Source organism: Mytilus californianus, unplaced genomic scaffold, assembly GCF_021869535.1.
Source record: "Mytilus californianus isolate M0D057914Y unplaced genomic scaffold, xbMytCali1.0.p SCAF_11, whole genome shotgun sequence".
NCBI lineage: Eukaryota > Metazoa > Mollusca > Bivalvia > Mytilida > Mytilidae > Mytilus > Mytilus californianus.
The window spans coordinates 19,675,869-19,703,679 of record NW_026262593.1 but is presented as its reverse complement, the minus strand read 5'-3'; the positions used below and the strand labels follow the sequence as shown (position 1 = coordinate 19,703,679).

Here is a 27,811-nt window from a genome sequence, read left to right as displayed (position 1 = left end):
TGCAGCCAAATGAGCCAGTTGAAGCCAGTATTATCTTGACATTGAAAGGAGACATTACAGAGCAAGTCAAGGTCATGTTGAGGGCATATGTTGTGTCAGATGTAGAAGATAAAACTGAGAAAACAGAATCAACAGAAAATACACAGACATAAATTATAGAGACAAATAGATATAATTAAAAAAATTGACATCTAGCCTTAATTTTGAAAGGGAATTATGATTGCATTCTGTTGAATTGAAATCATATAGATGTAATATATCTGGAGTTTTGATTTGATTCCAACGCTATACTTTATACAATGAAAAAGTTATACCAACAGAGTTGACAATTATACCACTTATTCTCTTCAAACAATTTACATTTATTGTATTTCACAAGAATAGAAATAACAGGAGAGAATATTTTTAAACTCGGCTTAAAATTAATATTGCTTGTCAGAAGTGAAAAAAGTTTATTATTTTCTTTGAGACATTTATTAAAGTCCAAAAAGCAATATTATCTGATGAAATATAAGTAAAGCAAATAAGACAATTGTTTTTACAAAATCAGATGTTCTTGAAACTTTACTACTTTGATTAAGATGGAATTATGCAAAAATATCAAAAAGTGTTCCTATTTCATTGTTTACTTAAAATTAAATCCACTTTTAAATTCCTAAATTAAAAAACCAGTAGATATTGTGCATTTCTTTTGTTGTTTTGAATATTTGCATGATTTGAAGAGAATTGTTTATTTATTTATTTCGTAAGTTTTATAAATATTTCAATATTTTGTAATTGAAGTAAACAAACTTAGATATGCATATTTATATTTGTTAAAGACTACTTTTACATTCTTTTTATTTGAATTGACTGTGATATTAATGACTGTCCATTTTTTAATAAATTGTTAAGATCTTACATTGGTGTTTTTTTTGTAATGCAATAAATATTATTCCTCAGAACTCGTTGATGTTGACTTTTAAAATTATATGCCAAATTATGGTTTTTACTTGATTTCATGTTTTGCAGAACATGAAAATGTTTAAAATTATATGTAAAATTATGATGTGAACTTTTAAAATCAGATGCCTAAAAAAGGTTACAGCTTGGGTATCATTAGTAATTCTCAACACAAGGAATTGACAAATATGGCAGTATTTACACCACAAATTTCACTCTGAGTACAAACCGACCTGTGTACCTGGAAAAGTTTTAAGGCATGGCTGGACCTAGGATATTTCTTTAAAATGCTGTATTGACTTACTGTGGATTCATACCAATTTTCGTGGATTTCGCATGTATAGGCAAACCACAAATTTAAATATTAAAGGATGTGCAAATATTCTATAGACTTATATGCAGACTTTGCCAAACCAGAAAATCAAATATCTATGAATGCATAATTTATACCTCAGTCCATTAAAATTGGTACCCACGAAAAAATAAATGAATCCATAGTAGTTAGTTCAGTCTATTTCCTCATCAAAGAGGAGTTATCTCCCATTTCCCCCCCCCCCCCCCCCCCCCCCCCAAACATGTATAGTGTTTGGAGAAATCATGCATTTATCTTACTTAAAAATAAAACATTGCAGATAATGAAAAATTATCATAGGCATTTTAATGACTAGTCACATACCCCACACTTTAGTTGTTCTTCTCAGAAAAGGCTTCAAACTAGTTTAACCCCGCCACATGCTGTATGTGCCTGTCCCAAGTTAGGAACCTGTAATTCAGTGGTTGTCGTTTGTTTTTCGTTCATTATTTTGTACAAAAATTAGGCCATTAGTTTTCTCGTTTGAATTGTTTTACATTTGTCATTTCGGGGCCTTTTATAGCTGACTATGCAGTATTGGCTTTGCTCATTGTTGAAGGCTGTAGGGTGACCTATAGTTTGTTAATTTCTGTGTCATTTGGTCTATTGTGGAGAGTTGTCTCATTGGCAATCATACCACATCTTCTTTTTATATTCACTGATATTTTTTTGGTAATCAAACAGATCAAAAGGGTTGAATGACAAAAGGCAGAGCAATCGTTAGCAAGGGAATATTTCAACTCCTGCACATATTCATGGTATATTGACCTTCATTCTACTCCTCATCCATTGTCAATGAAAGTTATGCCAAAAAACATAATGCATCTTAAATCCTAATTATTCTAAGTCTTGCCCTAATCAGCTAAGGCTCTATTTATCATCTAAAATTCCAAATTTCTGCACAGATTTTAGACTTTTTTTAAATTACCTTGAACTTCAATGTATTGAAATCAAAATTAGAAATTTTCCTTGCATTAAAAGTGACCATACAATATAATAGTTCAAATCCCCAAAATGGTTCATTTAATATTAAGAACCTCCTTTTCTGCTCAATTGTCAGTCTATTTTTAGAATCTTTGACATTGACCTTAAACGGAATTAGGATATTTCTTATCATGTGACTATATACCTTATTGTGGTCAGATCCTGATTAAGATTCTTGGATCAACACCAAAATGTATTTAAGATTAAGATTATCTGCACTTAATTCAGTTACATACCAATATATTGATCTTGGATATATTGACTTTAAAATAGATGTTCATTTATCTCATTTAATGTGACCTGATAATGCTCTCTGCTATAATTGTTCATCATTCAATGTTGTATAAATCAATCTTTTTGAATTATTTCACATCACTTCATACTGGAGCATTTTATACAGTACTCTACACTCTACAGTATGGGTTTTGCTCATTGTTGAAAACAATATGGGGACTTGTAATTGTTCACATCTTTATTTTGCAATCATACCACATCTCCTTTTTTATATCATATTCAAATTGAGTTTGTTTCAAAATAATCTTTTAAGTATCCATGACCTATTTCGTTCAAGTGTTGACGCTCACAAGCTAACATTTAAAAACAGTCCAAAAATACATCTTTTTCCAATATGTAACAGTTTGACGTCGCAGCAAAGAACATTTTACGTTAGCAAAGTCATTGCATCCCCTGTAAACACACAAAAAAACTTTCAAGTAGCCGTAAATTACTTAAAATGAGAGGATTAATGTAACAATAAATACATTTTGTACATTTAACCTTATGTTGTGCTGTTTACACCACTATCCCAGGTTAAATTAGATACATTCTTTATGAACTTGACCCCAGTCAGGAGCCTGTAATTCAGTGGCTGTCATGTCTGTCATATTTAATTTTCCTAAATTGTATTTTATTAATTAGGCTGTTAGTTTTCTTGTTTGATTGTTTCACATTTTTCATGTCTGGGCCCTTTATAGCCGACTATTCAGTGCAGGTTTTTACTTAATGAAGGCCAAACAGTGACCTATAATTGTTTATACCCAAATCATTTGAACTCTGGTGGATAGTTGCCTCATTGGCAATCATACCACATCTCCTTACTTTAAAATAAACTAATCATAGTAATCCCATTCCTTATAATATAGACTCCATAAGCACGTACACAGAGAACTAAATATTGAAGATAGAGATGTGTTCTTTAGGAATATTTATCAAAAAGTAGTATTTCACATTCAGCCCCATTCTTCTATTTAGTCAGACGTCAGTCGCTACCCTGATATACTATATCTTTTGTTTTATTTTTATGACGGAAAGTGTTTGACGTCTTTAGCCGAACAGTTTTATCATATTCACATAATTCAATTTATTGTGTGCTGGTTTATATTCTGGACGCCAGTCTGCTCCTTTCTAATAAAAGCCACATAACAAAAAACAAATATGAAGCTTAGAAATGGAAAAATATTAAATACTAAACTCGTTCAAAGGGTATCTACACGTCTCAATCTTCAAAATTGATTATCTAAAAATACTACCATCGCTAACATTTTTAACAATAAAAATCGTGGTTACCCTTCTATCGATAAGTGTCATGCCAAAATATTACTTACATGTCCCTGTCTTTCCACCAACAATACGGTAAGGTCCACGTTTAATGGTCGCACATTTTCTTTAAATTTTGAAACTGATATAACTTGAAAAACAAACAGTATTATATATTTTCTCACATGAAACAAACCGGGATGCGATATTCACTACGTAGGTGAAACTGGACGATATTTATCTAAACGCACGCAAGAACACCTGTATCGTTTTAAAAGACCTAATAAATTCAAAAGTATCACTTATCAACATCTTAAAAAGCACAATCAACCTATTAAATATTTAACAGTTCAACCTTTAGAAGTAGTAAATAAGCAAACTGGTGAATCTCGTTCAAAGTTTGTACGATCACGGAAAATAATTGAATAAAATTGGATTAAAAAATTACAGACAGTCTACCCTCTCGGTCTTAATGATAATATCATGGAATTGGTAATATATCAAGAACCGATTCTGTTCACATTTTGGATATAGTTTCTAAAACTGTTCGTAAAAACCGTTCTCATGGGCGTAGAACAAATCGCAATGAAAGAAAATTTTGGACCAACAATACAAATATTTCGGACCTAATTTCTATTTCAAAAAAACAACGGAAGACATTATCTATTAACCAAGCTCTGTTCTTTACCTATAAATAAATTAAATAAAATTTTAGAGGATTGCAACACAATTTCATATTGCAGTCCTAAGTATGAAATCGTTCAAATTATAATGGCATATTGTTATTCTAAACTGTTTCCCAAAATTGATCGCCCTGAAGATCATGAAAAACATTTTATTAAAATAAAGTACCCGTATGTCAATAAAGGTTTTGATTTTGTAAATATTGCCGGTATTTTTAACGACCATTCTGTTAAAGAACAAATTCCTGGATATTTTGATAATACTGAACTCCCTCTTATTTGTTATATTTACAAGAAATCTACCCGAAAATTTGTGTTTAATTATAGCCAAGTCTGTAAAGATGTAAATATCAGTGAAAATACACCTCCGTCATGTAATTGTTAGTCTTGTATCATTTTTAATTTTAGTTTCTTGTGTATAGTTTAGTTTAGTTTGATGTCCATTATCATTGAACTAGTATACATATTTGTTTAGGGGCCAGCTGTAGGAAGCCTCCGGGTGCGGGAGTTTCTCGCTGCATTGAAGACCCATTGGTGGCCTTCGGCTGTTGTCTGCTCTATGGTCGGGTTGTTGTCTCTTTGACACATTCCCCATTTTCATTCTCAATTTTATTAAATGTTCTTCATGAAATAAAATATCTAAACTTTATTGATGTGCAATATGGATCATTAAATAAGATATATTTATGATGTTACAATGAATAAGAATGTAATTAATTCTAACATTTACAACATTTACATCGACACCCTGCATTAAAAAATCCTATAAATGCAAATACAATACACAAGTTATACTATAGGGGAAAAGCATGGGGTGTTTAATTTCGTATGAAATTTTCATGAACAAACAAGGCTTAGGAAATATAATTCTTCTTGAAAACAGTAAAAAAACAATAATATTTTTGTTATTATTACATGTACAATTTAAACAATATAAGCACACACCTGTAATTTTTTCTACTGTATTAAAATATATTATAATTTAAACAAATTAGATATGTCCTGTGAACAGCTGTTATTATTCCTTATTAAATTGTGCATACTTAGGTCAAAAGGGTATACCTAAAAACCTAAAAGTTAAATCTCAACCAATTTCATAGAAAATTTTACAATAATTTAGAACAAATTTAAATATAGCTTTATATAACAAAAGTAATGTGGTTGAAATAAAAGAAGAATGTGTCTGAGGACACAAATGCCTCGCTCAAGCTTTACAACGAAAATAGGACGGACGGACGGATGGATTGATACCAAAAGATCGAAAGACGGACAGTCAAGGGTAACACTTAATGCCCCTGTCGCCTACGTTGGGGGCATAAAAATATAATGAAAATTCATGTTATGCGTTTGAAAAATCATTAGCCATTCTCAATCTAAATACCTAATAAGATGGGAGATATCTCTTGTTGTACATCCATAAATTTTCATTTTATATCCTGATCAAAAATCTTTACATTTAAATTTTGAATTACTGGACCAAGGGGCCTCATATTTTGCATACAATTGAGACACATGGATGTTTTTGCAATTATATACCAGATTTCAATGCTGTATCATATAAGAACCTATTTTGAAGAGGACTTAACACGAGGGGTTGACCATGCTGTCATAATATGATAACTTATTCTGTTATACTTAGAAACGGATATTGGGCATATACTATCAGATTGATGCATTTTTGTAGGTACATTTTTATGTAATACAATTTGATAACCGATTTTAGACCAAACCATTTATTGTATTAATTTAAACTCTCTTTACAAGCGTTTTGATTAGTATGAGAGCTCTAAATAACACCAATCACACAGGCATTATATATAATTAATTTTTTTTCTTCAGAGACAAGTGCCTGTGACCAATTACCTTATGCATCTTATAAAATATATACAATAGAAAAACTAAAATATTTCAAATTATTGGCCTTCCAGTGATAGAACTAATCAGTTATTTATAAGTGACCAAAATATGTCCATGTATGTGTGTTCCTCATTTTGAGTACTTATATCTATCCAAAAATGTATGAGAGGGAAATCCTTAACTAAAACCAAAAACATATTGTAAATGAATCGGTTTATTGTTTTAAAGAAACAAACCAACTATTGATGAAATATGTGCTTCGATGATTGTTTTTTACAAATTTTGAAATTCTGTACCAAAATTGCATTCAACAGCAATATGTCACACTAGTTAATATTTTGATTTATAAAAACAAGTTAAATTGTTAACAATATATTTCAAACTAATTACATTCAAATTCGAGAATGTATCAACAATCTTCAGATTATGATCCTCTAAGTGAAACAAATATACAGAAAATTGCAGAAGTGCCCATGTATAAGCCGCGTTGTGATATCTATGGATTTGTAGTACAAGAAACTGATTTCTCCGACGAGTATAATAAATCTTGGCAAAGATTGTAAAGTCTGTAGATAATGTTTGTCAAATGATAGAAAAATAGATTTCCAAAATTTCCGTCTATGTATAACTTCTGTATCCTTGATCGAAGACTCAGTTACCTAAAAAAAACACCAACAGAGCTCTTATTCATCTCATGATGCACCACCCAAAAAATGGTAAAGATTTCATTTATGGCTCAAAAGATATTGTACCAATCCATTTCACTAAAAAAAAGTCTTTTTATATTTCCTGTGACCATGACCTTTGACCATCACATAAATAGGGTTTGTTCTTTCCAAAAGACGTTCTCCAGGTAAGTTTTGCGAATGTTAAACTTTTGGCTCAAAAGATAACACCGGAAAAACAAATGTCTTTCCCATTTCAGTCTTTTTAAGCATTGCTAGCATTGCTCTGAAATAGGCCTTTGACCAAAATTAGTTGGTGTTTCATTATCTGATGGGCCATTATCCAATTTGATAAAGGTTTGACATATAGTTAAAAAGGTAGCACATAGACACCATCGATCTTCACAATATCTGATGTTATCTTGTTCAGTCTTGATCTTTGACTTACTGATCCCAAAAATCAATACTAGGGCACTTCCTCATCCCATTCGTCATTTTCTCAACAAGTTTGGTTAAATTTGAAAGGTTGTTTAAAAATATAAACAAAAGTACGGAATTCCATAGTTTTTATATAATTTTATTTATTAATGCACATTTCGTCACATTCCGTGCAGAAAACTTTATTATATACCCTTTTTTACTTATTGGGGAGTGAATTTATTTCAAAATATGTATAACAAGTATGTTAAAAAATTGAAAACAGCACGTTTAATAATTTTATGCGTCCGAAAGCGCTTTTCTGGATTTACCTTCATCAGGAACGCTCAAAGCCAAACATTTGAAATCCGAGGGATGTATAAGCACCGAAACAGTTGAAGAGCTATATGACAAAAATACCTAAAACAAATAGCCAAATTCATCTAAGGTCAACTTTGCCTGAGGGAGTTGAAACCTTAGTTTCTTTATAATTTTAAAATTTATAAACGGACAATTTTAGAAAGGTTTGTTATAAATCATGCCAATACCGAAGTACTGACTACTGAGCTGATGATACCCTCGGGGACTCATAGTCCACCAGCAGAAGTGTACATACTTCACCGACTTCAAATTAATACTTACTTGATCTGTGAGCTATTGCTCACAAATGATACCCCCTTTTACATACTCCGTAAATTGGTGTGAACGTATATATCTTCCACCTAACAGATGTTCCACTAGAAACTTTGTTATAAACAATGTAATAACATCTGTTCCTGTTGCAAAAAATATTCTATACCATTTATTCCGTTAGGAACGTATATTGTAATAGTTATTCCAGTGGAAATAATATTCCAGAATACTTTTTCCATTTGGAACTTATATTATGAAGGAACTTTTATCTTTATTTTATTTTACGGTATACTAATTAGTTATATAAGACTGTTTAGTCTTTTTTTATCTCTCTACACTTTAAATTATACCCCTGCTTAAGGTTAAAGTGTAAATAACTATATCCCACTAAAGAGACATCTAGTGGATACAGTGTGTTGTACATAAACTTTTACCTTTTATTGGTGGAGGATAATAGAAAAGATTTTTTTTTTGTTAAATATTAAATGTACAAATTAAACTGATTATTGGTGGAGGATAAGCAATTCCATTACTCCCAATTAGTGGAGGTGTGCCTTTATTGGCAGAAGTTAGACAGATACAGATACGTGACACTGAAAGTTGATGAACAATGTATGGAAAGTTGATTAGCAATGCATAAGAAGTTGATAAACAATGAATGTATAAAAAAAGTTTAACATGAAGGTTGATTCTAAATTTTAGAAAGCCCAGATTTGGAATAACAGAGAAAAATACGACGATTTTTAATATATGAAAATATCAGTAAATTTTTGAACAGGAAGTTGTTGAGCGATGAATTTGAAAAGACATCACACACTATAACAAATAGTTATAAAATGCTCAAATGAGGCTTGACTTTGAAATTTCAGGACGCTTTAAATTGTTATTCATAAGAAAAGTTTGACCAAAATTTCATTGGACTGACGGATAGATGTAAAGCCGTATTCCGCCTCCTTCTAAGCTGGGAAGTAGAAATGATACAAATTAAACCAATTATTTGTTACAATGTAGCAGATATATTTCATCTTGTGGTATTGTGAAAAAATAAATAATCTAGTACTTAAGCTTCGCTGTCAATTTCTATCAAACAGGAATGCTCTTCCGTTTGAAAAGTTACAAACAAGTAAGCATTTCCCCTGTTTGTCGTAATGAACTCCAGTTGGGAAATTCAGACCGTCCGATTTTGTCAAAAGATTTTCAGCACGTTTTCCATCACAACGTACTATGACGTTGGATCCAGCATCTGCAACGAAGACATTACCGTCCTCATCAGTCGTTATATTTTTCGGAATCTTCATTTTGTAAATCCATTGAAATACACCGTTTATATCGTAGCAGTATACTGAATCATCAGCTGAAAATAGTAACTTTTCTGTGCTGACGGTCAAATAGTAAACTTCCAACGCCGGCAAATCACAGAAGATAGAATGGCTGTTTAGATCGCAGTTAACTGTTTTGTCTAGACTTATCTTCTTAATGTAGTTATCACAAATAGCAAACATCATTCCATCTACACTTGATATACCATAGCATGGTGCTGAAACTTTAATAATTTGGCATGTGGTACCCTTTTCTAAATCAATTATCTTTATGCATTTTTCGGAAGGATAAGAAATTCCGACAGTATAATTCTCAATCTTAGTTATTCCCCATGGGAAAACAGACAACCGCTGGAATCGAGTTGAGTCATCTGCTATATTCTTTATTATCAAACGGCCATTCAAGTTGTCGACAAGAACTATTAGTTTGCCAATCATAACACAATCCTGTATATTTACCGACAAAGGTTTGAAGCGAAGCACTTCCTTTCGAATGGTGAAAGAACATGAAGCACTGGATTCAATTGCTTTAAAATACAATGTATGTGATTAATTATTTTCTTTAAAAATACAATGTACTTGCAAAAGCGATATATTGACAAGTTTCATTTGAACCACACGTATGTAATAGACATTATTGCACAAAGTGACTGAAAGGTTCAAAACTAGAACTAAAACAGGAGCATTCATAACAACCATTAGTTTACTTGTTGGGATTTAAAATTAAAATTAAATGAAATATTAACATAGCATTTTTTTTTTATTTGTTTAGAATGAAAAATTAATTCAGACAATACTGTTAAGTTGTTAACCAATCTGTTTGCGATCAACGCTTATGAATAATTTTCTTCAGTCAACATATCTTATTAAACATTATCAGAAATTGTATTTGGATGTTAGTAATACCTTTTGTGTTAATTGGCAATTTCAGGTGGATATCAGTTTCATGGTAGTCTTTAGGCGAGGATGTTTTCTTTTTAATGAAATTTACAGTTGCTGTACAAACTTCATTTTCTTCTGTAATCCTGGACGTAAACAACCTAAGATTTAATTTCAATTCTCCATCGTTGTTGCTGCCATGACTGTCATCTAGAAGAAATCAATGAGAAATAAACGTATCACGTCTTACAGACAGAACATTTCTTACAAAATTATTCATTAATTGTTGAAGAAAGAAGTAATAGATAACAAACGGAAGGTTGTTAACCGAAGAAACAGTACAAGAACATAAGCATCTAAAGCTTTAACTATCAACAACAGCCTTTGAGTTTTCTGTGATGTGCTTTGTATACTGTTATTTGTCTTTTGGTCGTTTTTTTTCATTTCTTGCTCTCTTTGAGATATCAAAGGCTTAAAAAGTATGCAAAACTTATTTAAAGTGGAACGAACCATATGAATAAAGACACGGAATAATGTCGGTGAGACTGCTTTCTAAAAGGGAATAAACCTTTCAGAAAATGAAATTTTTATTATGTTCACCCACCATATATTAATTTTGAATTTATTCAGATTATCATGACCTCGAACAAAAACCATCTATGTAGTCAAACAAGTTTATTATTTTCAATTTTCAAAGTAATTGGTAGAACATAATATATATTTTCCACGAGTACAACATTTGATATGGATATTTTATATATTTTTTAATATTATTACCTGTTATGGTACTCTCAGGAAAGACTAACACATCTACACATGTTGTTTTCACAGTTGCACACTGCAAATGAGACCTGAACGCAATTAAAAGCCGCTTTAAAAGCATCTTACTTGCTGTTAAAACCAAATCTTCCATTCCATTGACATGTTGTTTAACAGCAAGAACAATGCGTCCCTCCTTTTTTCCTTTCAGGAATGCACCATCTATTTCACTACATGTACTCTTAAGGTACTTGACGATTTCCTCCGTTCCTGAATTTTCTATTCCTACTATCTTGGCTGTCAGGTTGAGGCTCATTGATTCAAAATCTTCAAAGGAAAAGTTATATATTTGATAAATAACTTGATTTTGTTTTATTATTCAACCATAATAAATAGGACCATACAAAAACTTTACGAAATGTTTCCAAATAGAGACATTTCAACAGTCTTGAATTTGTGTAAAACATAGTTTTGTACTTTTCCAAAAACTTAATACATATACATTTATACCTCTAAATACAGATAAATAGTTTGTATTAACATACAGTAAAATCAATCAAACTAAATGTGGTAATGATTTAGTAGAGATTTCCAATAAAATGACATTACACGACATAACCAACCTATCTGAACGTATCTCGGCCTATTGCATTGAATCATGACGGAGGGGAGCATAGACTGCATGGATATTTAGCTCGTTGAATACACATACATGTTGGAAAAGATGCTATTTAAAAATTACCCCAATCTGCTATTTTACTTCTTTATATATTTTGTTATTTAATTCGGGATAATTTTTTTGAAAACAACTTTTAAGCGAATAATTATTCCAGTTACCGGTAATCAAATGCACCGATCATTGCTTCGTCATTCACTTGACCCATATATTTTATTCTCAAAGGTTGAATTATTAAAACTACTAAATCAAAACTTAGCTTGAAAAAATAAAAATAATGAAATCGGAAGGGAGATGATATTCTAATTTTTTTATTTATATTAAATTTTACGGTTTAATCAGGAGTTTCAAACACGCCGGACTGTAAAAGGTTTATACGTCTTATTCTTTAAAGCACACTTCTATAATCAATTTCAAGATACTTTTGTGAGAGGTAGAAATTGAGACCAATAATGCATCTAGTACATAACAATTTTTCATCTTTCCGTAGAATATTTTCAATTAGAATTTATTAGGATTGCATCTTCAAGGAAAAAAATATGATTACACTTCCCTAAATTCAATCAGTTATTTTTTTAAATTCTTGTCTTTAATTATAATGATGCAAGTGTTCTATGAAAAGTCTGTACACATGTATGCGTTTAAAGTCGTTGCTCAAAAATTGTTTTTATGAAATGTTTGGCGTTTAACTTGTGCTAATACGTATGAAAAACGGACCTACATGGAATATTTGATTTCAGTTTTGTTAAGAAGGATGATCCTTTTATTTTTATGATCAACTTATGATAGCAAGGGGATATTCTATTTTCTAGTCTGTGCGTCCATTCGTTCGATTGTCCCATTCCAAATATAAAACTTTTAAAATTATATACTAAATTCAAGTTTGGCCTGGATTAAGTGGTTCACTGAACATGGAAATGTGATAATATGAGAGGCATGGTGTATCAAGGCCACGTATATTTGTTTAAAAGGGTTTGAATATACATGTATATGTATATGTGTATCTTGCATATTCATAACCACCTCTTTGTTCTTGTGGTAACGTGCTAGCATCGACAGTAGCGTAACTTGAATTTTATTTCTAATGAGGCAAAAGATTTGAATCTTGGCAGTCAAAGCCTCAACTTGGTTAAAAGACCGCAATGCCAATAGGTAGTTGACGGTTAATAGCAAATCAGAATCGCAAAATAGTTTTCAGCTTTTACAAATGCAATACAAAAAATCGAATTTCAAACAGGTTTGATTGATTGATTGATTGCTGTTGCCTGACATCAAGTGACAAAAACTACATGCATATTCAGGAAAAGTAAAACAAAATAACTCAATAATATGTAGACTGGGTCGACCAGGACAGCAGCATGAATTTCAACTGCAACTTGAAAATGAGAGCATGTTAGCCAGTCTCGTATCAGTCCCTTATGGATCCCTGTTTTATTTTTTCTGTAACGTGTAGATCTAATAATTGCACTTTCTCTTTATTTGATTGAACGTCCCCATTTCAACTGAACGTGGCTGTGTATTTATACATCTAAGACAACCAAACGGACCACCCTTTTACGCATGGGTTATACTGTTGCATAGGATCTTATATAGAATACATACTGGTACATCCAGCAACGCTGAACGAACCATCCATTCCCCAAAGGAGAGGGAGTTCAGGCGTCGATACTCTTGATTTGTCACATACTAGCACATAGATACTGTCTATGAAAAATCCAGATTTGTGGAATTTCATCATGAAATCATAATATTTTCCAATGTGCATTAAATCCATACATTTCAATGAAACTGCTAGTTCATAGTTTAGTTCTAAGTATTCAGTTACAGACAGGTCCTGATCAAAACACTTTTTTTAACGAAATCTTATAATCTTATGTTTTCTATGTTTCTTACCAAACACGTTCACTTCAATGATTTATGCAGTAAAATCAAATTCTGTGACCCCAATTGTTTTATTAATAAAATGGATAAAATACTATAAGTTAATATACATCAAGGGATATAAAATATTTTGCCTGGACATGTCTTTTGTATTTGGACTCGTATAGCATTCCCGTTAAACAAAACAACACAGAACAACGCTTAATCGAGCACACCTTTTAGTATATAACCTAATAGGGATTTTTTTCTCTATACGTTTTATGATAAAAAGAAAATACTTTTATTTAGAAATCAAATGGAAGCGATATTTTTGACAAACGCTGATTCTGACATTTCTGAAATTGTCAGAAAATTATCTTCCTAATAATCAAACCATGAAAGATAACTCTAATCGATCGTATGATAGTTAAGGGATACGTGTAGTTATACGTGAATTTATGTTAAGGTGGGAATCTAGAGAATCACGTGATAAATAAAAATGCATGATTTCTCTCATTTTTCATCATGGTAAAATTATCTTATATAGACGAAAATTCCAGAACATGATTTTAAGAATCTTGGAATAATTTGTTTAAACTTGAGCGACGTATTTAATCAAGTTCAATGTTGGCAATAACCAGTCCCATTAGGCCCGTATGTCGAGTTACGTACGTATGTCATTTTATGGAAATCTCTACAATGAAACGAAACAACTTAACAAAGAAAGGAGTTAAATAAAGCAGATAAAAATGAACTCACTACAGCAAATCATGCAATTCATTTGTCGTCGATCTGGTGATTTTTTACGTTTCTGCTTTCATCAATGTCAGATGTAATGTAAACATTAACAACAGGTTTTGTCATACCGTGTTCGAATAGATAGATCTTGAAATATTTTGTTTCCTATTAAAAAAAAGCCTGTGGTTATAACATACCTGCTTGTTTAACATAAGCATAAAACTGTTTACCACAATAAAGTCGGATGTTCACGTTTGTTGTCTTTGTTATCATTTTACCTGCATAGATATAAAAATACAATACACGAAAAACATGCAAAATTATTTAACTGAATATGAATAACGAATTGGTAATTATAATGTCTATCATATTGGATCATACGATTTTCATAAAATATACACCATTATGATAAGGAAACCTATTATAAATAACATATTAGGCAAACCAATTTGTACCAATGAATACATAAAGCTAACAAACAGTGGTTGTGTGCAGAAAATGCCTGTTCCAAGTCAGGAATATGGCAGTTGTTTTTCACTTGTTCTGTTGATTGATAGCGTTCGATTTTGTCAGTTTTTATGGACTTCCCCTTTTTGAATTTGCCTTGGAGTTCGGTATTTTTGTTATACTTTTTTACCAATTCCTTTTGGCTTTCATGCAATCTTTATCCCTCTTTCCGGAAATCGAGAGAAAAAGAGAGGGCATACTAAATGTTTTCCTAAAAGAACGTACCTGATTTAGTTTTCCTTAATGAGTTCGAAAAGAATTTTGAAGATTAAAAGGATTTAATTAAGAATCACAAATTGAACAAAAGAGAGTATTCAAAGACAATGACAAGGAAGAGTTTAATAATTTGGTGACTGACGAAATTCCAAATAAATCACATTTGTAATACGGTGGAAGCATTTTGGGGGTTAACTGTTTTTTTTTTTTTTGGAACAGTGAGGCATATAACCTTATTGTGTTCTGCCAAACGACGATTTGAGTTTGATTATCTTTTATATAGAATTGTTTCTAGAGAAGGGTGATAAATTTATTCTAAAAAGTCTAAAATGTAGAAAATTAAGTTTTATGACCTTACAAAACACTTATGTCAAATGAAAATAACTGGACGATTCTATGGGTTTTTATTATTGAAGAAATAAGATTCAGTTCTAATGAATAATGATCACAGAGACAGAAGAGACCGAAATGAATTTCAAAAACTTTTGTCAAGACACAAATTAATAATATATAAATCAAATACTTACAATGTAATGCATTAATTTCTAGCCCTTTCTTCACGAATTCGATCTCCAAATCTTGATTCAAGTATGTCTGTGATAACAGAACAATCTTCTCCTTATAGGAATTTTCCTGACTGTTTTGAAAAGAATTGTCCAAACGTTCAACAACTTTCAATATTTGCAGAAATAGTTCCTTTTCTTCTAATTCTGCTATCTCGGCTTCTGTTCTTTGAAATACGTGATTTCTGATCAATCTTATGGACTGGATTTCAGATGGCACTTCCATTTGAGCAGCATGTTCCAATATATTTGTAAATAATTCGATAGCAATATATGACATTCTAGCATAACGTTTCCTGTTCAGCCTTTTCGACGTGTCCATTGCTATAATTGGTAACCTTAAGCAGATGTTCATTCTATTTGATGTTTCATTTATTTCCACAAATTTTAGAGTTGCCTCTAAAACATTTCTATCAACTATAATTTCAGCCATGTTCAGTTCAAGATTTAACTTGAATGAATCGTCATTTTGGTCATCTACAAAATATGCTTCATAACTTCCAATAAAATACATATTTATTTCCACAAATTTTAGAGTTGCCTCTAAAACATTTCTATCAACTATAATTTCAGCCATGTTCAGTCCAAGATTTAACTTGAATGAATCGTCATTTTGGTCATCTACAAAATATGCTTCATAACTTCCAATAAAATACATATTTTGTGTTTTTGCGTTCAAGTGGTGGATTTGCAAAAGGATCAGTTCAATAGTTTCATTCCGCGATAGCTGTATAAAACATGATAGAAATTTGCATTGGAAAATCCAAGATTATTTTGAATTTGTAACATGGACTCAAGTAAAATACCTTATACCTAAGACTCTATTTTTCATGAGTGTGTTGCAAACTTCAGATGATTAATGGTAATGTTTGGTTAAGTATATAATTTATTATGTGTTTATGACTTCAATGGAATACCGCCGACTACTACGAGAATAAATAAAGCTCTTAATGATATTTTTGTGAACTTCTATTGTTTGAATATAATGAAAAAAATAATAATTACTGGTAAGATATACCTGTATATGTACTGGCTGGGTAAAGTAAGACATCTATATTTGTGGGATTGTCTGTTGACAACGGCAAGTAAGATCTGTATGTAAATGTGTTGAAAAATTGACTAATGAACGTTTTGATAGCTTGGAATTGCAAATCTTCTCTTGTAACATAACTTAATTGTGCGATGTATGCTTCTTTTTCACCCTTCAGGAATGGTTTATTCATTTCATGACAATTTTCATTTATGTACTGGGTTATTTCCTTAGCTTTTGCCTCTTCTAATCCTACTATCTTCCCAGTTACGTTGATATTATTCGATTCCATCCCTACACGTCAAAATAAATTGAGTAAATTAAACATATAGGTTCCACATGTAAAAAATATCTATTAAGCATCATTTGATTTTAAAAAATAATTATATCGATTTTTTTTTGTTCATCATAAGCCTTTTTTCGTGGCAGGGGGTTGACCGTTTTAAGAGCATTTTAACTGTAGTCGTACAGAAAACCCAGAGAAGCCAGATACTAGTAGGGCAATCAAAAACCAGAAAGCGAAGCAAAACGTATGAGAAGACGAACAGCAGTCCTCAAAACATCACGCAGAAAACAAGAGATTGATCTACACGAACCCTAATAAAAGCCGAGTGAACCCCGGTGACGTTGAAGGGTAAGTAGTCCCTTCTCAACTGGTGGCATCCATCGATCGATCAACATACAGACAGTCAGCTGTATTATGTATAGTGTTCATGATTTATCCATGACTTGGATTGAACTGTTGAAAGATTAATCCCATGCTCGCACGCCGTATGTATGTATGTATGAGTGTTTTTATCCAATAGAGTAATTAAAAAGGCAAGAAAAGATGCAGAGTTTGTGTGGACAATGCATATTTTGTTTATATATATATATATATGTACCTGAAAACTGGCTGCCACAATATAGTCGAATAATCACATTATTTCCGTGTTGTGATGTTTTACCTGTAAAATAAAACCAGACTAAATCAAAGCAAAACATTAATCAATTTAACCGTCTTAGGCTCTGTAGGGGACGAATTTAAAAGAAAAACTATGATTCTCGAAAGATATTTTCAAAGAGGTGTTTTTGCGTAAGTAAACATAATGTTGGATTGAATACATATCAGGTGTTTCTAAAGGAATTTTAAAAAGCTATTAGGAATAAGCGAAAATATAAATCAAATTCTTTATTCTTTATTCACAATATTATAAGTACCATAAAGCATATGGGTTCGTATATGAATGAATGCATGCTTAATTTAGTTGGTAGACATGTGTTTCTAGTTTAACTAGGTTAATCACCGGCAACCGGTTGAAAATTTAAAATCACTCAATATATTAAAAGTAGGATAAACACTTGAAATTAAAAACATCTTTCTAGCACACTTGCAATAATATTAACGGATGAGGAACTATAGATTTAGTATAATAAATCTTAAACAAAAGTTTTAAAGCACAGTAAAGTTTTGTAGTAAATTATAACCAAGCAGAATGAGATTTCACGCACAATTTTCTAACGGCATATCCGGGCTTTGTCACTTCTACTCATAGGATAAGTTTCAAGACAATGATTTTGCAAAATACTTGACAATAGGTCCGAGTACACAGTTATTTCGTAGTGCATTTCTTTTAGACAATAAATGAAAATAAAAAAAATCCCACCTGCGCTTTCTCAATAATATTTTTACAGTGTGTTGTACTACTTTTGGGACAAATTATATCAAAATTATAGAAAACTTCATCGGCTCTAACTCAAAATATGGACAATTCTATGTTAAGGGGGTCTTGAAATCTTTTGACAGCTTCCGAAGTGCTAATTTTTAACCTTTTTCAGCTGGACCAAATCACTACTTTACTTTACAATTCATGACCCAATTTTTTTTACAGTGTAATTTCATCCCCCTACTTGCTATTTGAGGCATAAAACATGAAGAAATACATTTGGAAGGGGTACTAAAAAAATTGGCAAGCAACACACTGTCCACACTAGGGACTTTATTCGTGGACAACGAAAATCAAAGGACGATAACTGTGTACTCGGACCTAATAGGATAGAAAAATCTGACCAATCTTAATAAAACTTGGTATGACCAAAGCTTAATAAATTATGAGACTGCTGACAAAGTTTCATGGCAATAGGATATATATTATAGACAATATGATAAATTCTATATTCAACTTCGCGTGTTAAATTTTGACGTTAAAATTGAAAAATTTCAACTATCAACATTTGGGGCTTTAAAAATTAAAATATTGCAAAAAAATACATTTTAAATGCCTTAATATATGACATATTATGTATTTAAAGCAATAGAATACTCATTTGATTTATCAGACTTATCACAATTATTTAAAAGTCAAATTTATATGAGCCTGTGCCAAAAAATGGAGGTTTTCCAATGAAGGGGGGCCTTACTTGAAGATGTATTATTTTCCAGCAATTTTAAATTTGTGGAGTTTTTTGGTTATAAATAATCCTTGCATATGTATTAAATGTACTTTAAATGGAAAGAAAAATTACAAATAGCATACTATATTAGTATAAAAGGGTCTTAAGCCAAGTAAGACTGAAAATAATTTAGGGTCAATTTAGGCCGTAGCACATATTTACATTTAAAAATGCATACTGAAGCTATAGGAAATAAAAATTTGTGTCTTTTTTATAATTTCTATACTCAGGTTACATGATACAATAAATCTGAGCATAAAAGGACTCTTGCATTCAACTTTTTTTGCAGACAGTATAGTCTGATACAAAGATTTTTCACTTTTTAGTGAAAAACTTGCATGCAATTTTAGCCTCAACAGGCTTATATTTGAACCACTTGCTATTTAATATAGGAAAAGAAAGATACTATGTGAAATGAAACAGGTACAAAAGACATTGTGAAGTGCTTTTAATGCAAATTTAGTGAAATCTTTATTATGGACTTCAACTTTTATGTACCAAGGTCCTCACATTTAACATGATCCAAACAGGCCGTTAGACGAGGGTCATTTATACAACACATTTTGCACATATTGTCTGAGATAATCTTATTTTCTGTAGATTCAGAGTTCACAAATGAGTAATACAACTGGGTTAAAGCATAGAAACACAAATATTGACACAGAAAAACTTGTCACATAGAAAGTCAGAATGCCACTTATGCATCAAAATTGAAAAAGCTTTGAAATGCTTATTTTGACCATATAATGCCAAAATGGGTATTTTTTGCAGAATTTCTATCAAATAAAAGTTTAAATCCTTTAGTTTCATGCTATTTGACAAATTGACACCATTATATCATTCAGGGAAGTTGCCAAAGTACAGATTCTATATTTACTGATTTCGCCTCTTAGGTCCGAGTACACAGTTATTTCGTAGTGCATTTCTTTTAGACAATAAATGAAAATAAAAAAAATCCCACCTGCGCTTTCTCAATAATATTTTTACAGTGTGTTGTACTACTTTTGGGACAAATTATATCAAAATTATAGAAAACTTCATCGGCTCTAACTCAAAATATGGACAATTCTATGTTAAGGGGGTCTTGAAATCTTTTGACAGCTTCCGAAGTGCTAATTTTTAACCTTTTTCAGCTGGACCAAATCACTACTTTACTTTACAATTCATGACCCAAATTCTTTTACAGTGTAATTTCATCCCCCTACTTGCTATTTGAGGCATAAAACATGAAGAAATACATTTGGAAGGGGTACTAAAAAAATTGGCAAGCAACACACTGTCCACACTAGGGACTTTATTCGTGGACAACGAAAATCAAAGGACGATAACTGTGTACTCGGACCAATAACAGATACCAAAAGTAGTTATATTTTTATTTTATCCCAGTTCTGTTATTCAGACTTTCAATTTTTCTTTGCAGTTGCAGTTCACTGTAAACCTATGTTCAAATTCCCAGCCTTCACTGTATTGGCAGGCAAATATTGTCTTACATGGAATATAAAATAGAAATGGTGTTCGAAACCGAGCATTTAATCCAAGTTTATCAAAAATATCTTCTTTACAGAAAAGAACTGTAAAATATATATTTACATTGTAGTTCTTCTACTTTTAACCCAGCCATAACATAATTATCCTCTAAGACCTTGCTCATTATCCTTCCAGAAAGTCGAATGATCATCCTATTATAACTGCTCTTCTTGTCTTTTTTGAAAGTCACATCCATGCGCCTCACTACTTCTAATACTTCTTTTAGAATTTCTTTTTCCTCTTCTTCTGATATCTCAGGATTAATTCTTTGAAATATGCGATCCCTGATCAATCCAATACGTTCAACATCATCGCTGACTGAAATATCAGATGTGTGTGGTGTAAGTCTGCAACCTTGCTTTGTAGGAGGAAGAATTTTTCTTAAAATCTTTATAAGAAGATCATGACCACATTTTCTATATCCGTCCGTCTTTAAGGTTTCTGACGTTTCCTTTTCTTCAGGAGTCAGATGAACTTTGGAATGTGTGAGAATACTGTATACCGCCGTTGGTTCAACGTGGGTTTTATCTGCAATATTTTTCAAAATATCTGTGAATTTGTCGATAGCAATGAATGACATCCTAGCATAACGTTTCCTGTTCATCATTTCCTGCAAATCAAAAACTTTCACTGGGATATGTAGGCATATTGAGATGCTTTGTTCGTCGTCTGACTTTTTGAACATTAGAGTTGCATCAAAAACGTCACTATCTTCTGTAATTCCTGTCGTATTGAGTTCGACATTTAGCTTCAAAGCAGTGCAATGTTCACTAGTAACAGTCTCTGGAAAGAAGAGAAAATAATGCGATTTAAAATCTGTACTAGGTGTTATCACGAGCAATACAATCTATTTAAGGCGAAAGATACCAATGGGACATTCAAACAAGTCGAAAATAAACTGACAATGCAATGGCAAAAAAAGAAAAAAGACCAAAAACGAATTTTTAAATTAAAATACAACAACTTAATTGGTGTAGTAAATTCAACACAAAGTGCAACACAACCGTCAATATTCTACTTCTCTAGACCGATCACAGGATAATAGTCTTCAATTCAGTTAACAATTTACCAGTATTTTTATACTTGACTTTGATTTACTATTAAAATTTGAATTTGTGCGGACCATTACGATTTTGTCAAACGTTTTGAAAATGTTATCTGTTGTTTGAGGGATATCATTAGAATTACATAATTGTTCATTCAACTAGGATACCTTCAGAGTTACTAGCAGGAAAGAGTAGAACGTCTACTATTAAGCGCCGTTCCGTTGACAACTTTAAATGAGTTCTGTATTTGAAATCAGTAAAGAACTTCTTGAATGCTATATTGACAGCTCTGCAAAATAAACGTTCTGTTTCATCGCTTGATTCATTGGACAGTACTATGTCACTCTGTCTGAATTTACCATTCATCTGACGACATGTTTCATTTAAGTACTTCACAATTTCTTTTGCTGTTGTCTGTTCCATTCCTACTATCTTTGCTGTTATATTTAAGGTCTTTGGTCTCCCATCTACATTTAAAAAAGTAACCACTGACAAAAACAATAGCAATGGTAAGCTTGAGAGAAGTTTTCTTCAATTGTTCAGTTTGTTTTTTCAAAATGTGATGGAACGAAACATTTCTCAAACAGATAAGGAGTCGTAGTATTCTTTTACTGTGTTATGTTAACGGTTGTTTCATGAGTATCATTCAAATTGTGATTAAAACTATGTCAGTTATTGCATATAACTTTTCCATTTAAAGTTATTTATAGAAATGAGTAATTTATCACGTGTAGTACGCTATGTCAAACATTTGGAACTTTAAATGCTTAATCTGCCGGACCTCTAAAGTCAACTACGTTTTGGGGATCTTCGTCTCATATAGCTGGTTGTTTGCTTTGTTAATTCTGAACTTTTTCCTGTTTCTTTTACCTTTTTGTTCATTTTTTGTTTTTGTTTACGTTAACTTGATTTTGCATCTTATGCTTTGTCATTTTTAGAGAGAGAGAAACTATGACATTGGTCCCTTTTTCCTTAAAACACTTCCTGTGATTAAAATATACCTCCATGTAAAACTTCTGATAGATATTCATTGATCTGTTTACCACGATAAAGCCGGATAAATACGCCATTAGTCTCACACTTTGAGTACATTCTATCTGCAAAATCGAATTATTATCGTTATTATCATAAACACAAGTTTACATTTATAACATAGTTTCTTTGCCCTCAATCGATGAATATTGTCAAGAATGAACTTAATATTCAACAATTGATAGCATTCAGTAATATTTGAATCTTTACGTGTTATTGTGTTCTTTTCTTTGTCTTTGTAAATTATTAACCTTTACTATTTAGTCCATTTTTGGTAATATCCTTTTGGCGTGGCTCGGAACTTATGCATTCCGCCAATGTGTTGTTGTGCTGTGGTCATTTTTTTTATTCTTGTCTTTCATTTTTTGCTGATGTGCTTTGTCTATATGCCATTTTGTTTTTCTTTGTTGAAATATTTGTTTGTTTTTATAGTGATTTAGATTATAACACGATGTTGACTGCTGTACCCCTATTTTTGACATTTTTACCTATTATGTCTGTTTGTTTTGTTCACACATTGTTGTCAATATAATAGAATTTTATACGACTGTCATACAAGTGAGAGGTTTAGCTAGCTATAAAACCAGGTTTGATCCACCATTTTCTACACAAGGAAATGCCTGTACCAAGTCAGGAATATGATAGTTGTTTTCCATTCGTTTGATGAGTTTGAGCTTTTGATTTTGCCATTTCTGATTTGAATTTTCCTTGGAGTTCGGTATTTTTTTATTTTACTTTTTAAAACATGGAGATACTTTTAGATGTAAAAAATAACAGGAAAACTGTTTTTGACGCTGTAAATGCCATGTCAAATTCATTATTGTACTGATATTTAACTACTGAAAATGAAAACATCTAGATTATTTGCGAATGATAATTGCAACAAAGTACATTCAGAATACCGTCAATATTTATGTCTGATACAAATAGCTGCTTGTCCATGCTACCTAAAGCTAAAAATCCCATACTAGAATAACAGTTTTATTAATATGAATAGATTTGTTCCAACGATTTCAGTTTTAACCCACATTATCATATAAAAATAAGGAGATGTGGTATGATTGAGAATAAGACAACTTTACACCAAAATTCAAATGAAGTGAATGTAAGCAAATATAGGCAAGGGTTCGGCCTTCAACAATGAGAAAATCCCATACCGTATAGTCGGCTATAAAAAATGAAACATTTCAATTGAGAAAACTAACGGTCTAATAGTCGTTTTTTTCTAATTTAACTCATTGATCAAGAAAACCATTGGTATTAATATGATGTACAGATTCTAGATTAATATATTTTGTAAATCCTTTTAAACTTGCTGTGCTAATTGGCCACAGACTTATTATTTTGACTCGAGGCATAAATTTTCCGACATCTACCTTTAGAAGACAAATTATATTATAACCTGAAACGAGTTACATCAGGACATTAAAAAAGAAGAAATTGTAAAGGTCGTCGAAAAGTCAATTCAAATGAAACGTTCAGTCCAAACTTGATTCAAACATGAAAAAAACACTTTGATCAAGCACTTCTATCTAGAAAAAAATAACGTCAATCCACACTAGCCTTATTCATACTTACCGAATTACTTGTGAACCGATACCAAAGGGCCACATGTAAAATACTTGAAAATTTTATTCTATTTAGAATATTGTTTAACGAGAGCAATATTGCAAACATTCTACAATTGTATATCAAAAATGATCAAAACAACTTTACGACATTCTTTTTCTGAGGTACAAATAATATCATGAATCAGTACATGTTTGTCTGGAACTCCAGATTTTGCATTGCTGGCATTATCGGGCATTTCTAAATCTTCCCTGATATCAACCCACGTCTCCGACATCGAGCTGAGGGCTTTAGTAATAATGTTAAGTTTTCACTAAAATCAATATTATTTATACAGTGTTTTAGAAATTTAAAATGTAAAAATGAAAACAATCATCTTTATTTTAACTAGATGAAGTAAAGATAAGTTATAAACACATCTTAAATTTGTTTGTAAAGTAAACATATCAAAAACATATTGAATAAGATTTCACTTACATTTCAATTCTTCTATTTTTATTCCCTCATTGGAATATCTTTCCTCTAATAACTTGCACATCTTCATCTCTAGAAGTGCAACTATTTTCTGAGAATAAGCTTTTCCTTCTTTCCTATTAAAAAAAACGTCTAACCGTTTTACTACCTCTAGAATTTCTTTCTGAATATCGGAGTCTTCCTCTTCTGATATTTGCGCATTAGCTCGATGGAACACATGATTCCGAATTAGCATCAAACGTTCAACGTCCCCTCGAACTGATATATTTGATCTATATGCTGCATGTCCTTGACATGGTTTCCCGGGATGCAAAGATTCCTGAAGAATTTTGCAAAGAAGTACGAAACCGCATTTCCTGTACCCATCAGTCAATAAAGTTTCTTTTTCTTCCTTATTGTAGGTGAGATGAATTTTCAATTTTTCTATTATCTCGTATGCTTCAGTTGGATGGATTTGAGTTTCAGTAGCGACATTCCTCAAAATATCTGTGAACACATCGGTTGCAACGAACGACAATCTAGAATAACGTTTTCTGTTCATCATTTCGATCGTATCAAAAACTTCAATTGACGAGGTAAGACGTATGTCAAACATTGCGTTTTCTGTAGTTTCATTATCTTCCTTGTCGCTAAATTCAACAGACAAAGCACATATATTACTATTGTCTGTAATACTTCCAGTAGTGTTCATCTCGAGATTTAACTTCAGCCCAAGACCATTTTGTTCACTGGAAAGCTCTTTGAAAAACATGATGTAAAAATGTTACGAGATATACAATAAAGTTAAATATATCTGTTATATAGTTTAAAAAATTTAGCAAATTTTGTCCAGATCTAGATTTTTAACAGTAGTCGTGTATAGAAAAAGAAACAGAATACCAAGGGAATAAACAAAATTGTATGTCGAAGAAGAATGGACAATACCATGAACAAGAGAAAAGAAACGATTAGACATACAACATACCTCACAAAGCTACACATGAAACTAAAGATTGACCAACACGAACTAGAAATTGAAAATGTCCATGACAATTTGTACCATTGATAATCCGTATCAGTTCACCAAGTCATGATTGCGTCGTTAAAACTTTCGATTACTTCAACTTAACCACTAAGAACCTATTTCCATAGCTTGCTTGTAGAGAGCAACACGCTATCAAAAATCGTGAAAGGAAACGCGAGCTTTGAAATTATCGTTTTAACTAGGAGAAATGTGTTCCATATGAAGCGACTATTGGAAAGTTGTTAAAGGAACGAGAAAATCCCGATGGATGAAATAACGTCAACAACTGACCTGCCAACTAACCGTTTTTTGGAAAAAGTGAAAATAGTTTTCATTTGCACTGAATCAGCGTATCCCGATGAAGTAATCAGTTTCAAAATAAAAAAAAAAGAATAAAGTACATTTTTTGGTAATCTTTGTTCAGTGTTTTATGCAATTTCTTTTCTTTTACACTTGCTGTGTTTTAAAAACGTTTTCCTCAGTGATATTCCATCCGTTAATTTAGTACAATGTATAAATTTCTTTTATAAAATCAGATAAACAGAAAAGATATTCGCGTAAACTCTTGGCAAGAGAGACAGCAGAAGAGATACAAAGGTTAAATATCAAAAGTTGAAAATCAGACGATATCCCCCATAACGACGTTAATCTCAACATCTCAATAGTCTTCTTGATAAGTCCAAGATGTATGGATTAGCATATATTATATATATTTCTAATATGAAATTTTGGTATGGAAATCTTGGGGACCCCACTGATTAATGATTTTGTACAACGACTAAAAGATTGTTACGGATTTATTCAGGATTATCTTCTGTTACAAAAAAGGAAACATTTCTCAATCTGTACTGTTCTGCGCATATTAAACAAATTCAATTCCGTTTCTGGAGGTTTAAAACGAAGGAAGCAATTTTTGACTTTTCCTTTATTTGCTAAAATTTGTTGAAAGAATTAAGTTTTTTTAATTGAAGTGAGTGTTAAATTTGGGATACTTGATTAATTTTAGTTCCTTATTCTCTTTTTTTTTTTTTTACGCTCCAATACGAGCTTTTAGTTTTTTTAAACACTCATATTTTTCTTGTTGAAGATATTCTTTCAAAATTGGTAAAATGGAAATCTAAAATCAAATCAAATCTGGAAGTAATAGAATTGATTGAACTTATATCTTCTTATCCCAGTTAACAATAACCATATAGTATTTATTTAAATTATCCTTTGAGGTTAATGTCCAGAAAAACAACTCTTATCTTTATTACATTTCTAATTAATCAACACGCTCTTCACAACTGAAATCAAGTAAGGTACAACTCTTGTTTATGTTTTTGTAAGAGATAGAAGATACCAAACGGATCAAAACCTGTAAGTCGAAGAGACACATTCATGGGATATAAAGAAGTTAATACAATACAAAAAATAAACCATATGAAACATATTGATAAATAAGTTACTTTTGAACAAATAACTGTAATGTCAAGTTGACAATATCATGCTTTTAAAACGGAGCAAAACTGGGTGCGACTACATGCATCTCATTTTATGCAAACCTTCTTTTAAAAATGTATTTATTTTATCATAATTAGACATAAATTTGTTTAATATTTGCTAAGTATTGTAAACTTATATTATGAGTGTGAAATACCTTCTAAAATCTCTTCCGGGAAAAGTAGAACATCTACATATGCCATACGTTTGCTTTCTTCTGTTGCCAAATTCCAGTAATTTATGAATTTGACCAAAACCCGTTTTAAAATTATCTCTATTGCATTGACAATGCAATTTTTCTTTTGAACATCACCAATGCGCAAAGCGTGATCCTCTTTTATTGCTTCCTGGTATTCATCGTTGATATCATGGCAAATCTCTTGAATATACTCGGAAATTTTGTAACTTTTTTCTTTTTTCAAGCCAATTATCTTCGCTGCTAAGCTGATGTTCCTGAAATCTGCAATTGAAAATATATACAAAATATATATAAACTTGTTACTCTTATCGCGCTGGGATTTTTTCTTTATAGCCATCCTTTTTCAAGAATTCTCTATGTTGAAGATTTCTTTTAGCTGATGTACTGCTGTCTCTTTGTTATGGAGTATTGAAGATTATTTTTGCTAAGT

At 31.4% G+C, this 27,811-nt stretch overlaps 2 protein-coding genes across 27 annotated transcripts in view; one reads left to right on the top strand and one right to left on the bottom strand.

The window, feature by feature from the left end:
- Positions 1–900, top strand: part of LOC127720693 (cilia- and flagella-associated protein 74-like) — a 60,477-nt gene extending 59,577 nt beyond the window's left edge. For all 23 annotated transcript variants that reach the window (XM_052227415.1, XM_052227417.1, XM_052227425.1 and 20 more), the window contains one exon: positions 6–900. In XM_052227415.1, the coding sequence (XP_052083375.1) occupies positions 6–152 (147 nt within the window). In that variant the 3' untranslated portion in view covers positions 153–900. The remainder of the gene's footprint in view (positions 1–5) is intronic.
- Positions 901–9,073: 8,173 nt separating this feature from the next.
- LOC127720692 (uncharacterized) overlaps positions 9,074–27,811 on the bottom strand; it is a 41,998-nt gene continuing 23,260 nt past the window's right edge. For 3 of the 4 annotated variants that reach the window (XM_052227411.1, XM_052227410.1, XM_052227412.1), the window contains 12 exons: positions 27,340–27,642; positions 24,701–25,435; positions 22,624–22,719; positions 21,790–22,089; positions 20,640–21,359; positions 17,501–17,563; positions 16,605–16,910; positions 15,551–16,207; positions 14,498–14,578; positions 11,045–11,353; positions 10,295–10,477; positions 9,074–9,915 (listed from right to left, as the gene is read on the bottom strand). In XM_052227411.1, the coding sequence (XP_052083371.1) occupies positions 9,143–9,915; positions 10,295–10,477; positions 11,045–11,353; positions 14,498–14,578; positions 15,551–16,207; positions 16,605–16,910; positions 17,501–17,563; positions 20,640–21,359; positions 21,790–22,089; positions 22,624–22,719; positions 24,701–25,435; positions 27,340–27,642 (4,526 nt within the window). In that variant the 3' untranslated portion in view covers positions 9,074–9,142. The remainder of the gene's footprint in view (positions 9,916–10,294; positions 10,478–11,044; positions 11,354–14,497; positions 14,579–15,550; positions 16,208–16,604; positions 16,911–17,500; positions 17,564–20,639; positions 21,360–21,789; positions 22,090–22,623; positions 22,720–24,700; positions 25,436–27,339; positions 27,643–27,811) is intronic. The other variant, XM_052227413.1, reaches the window with a different exon arrangement.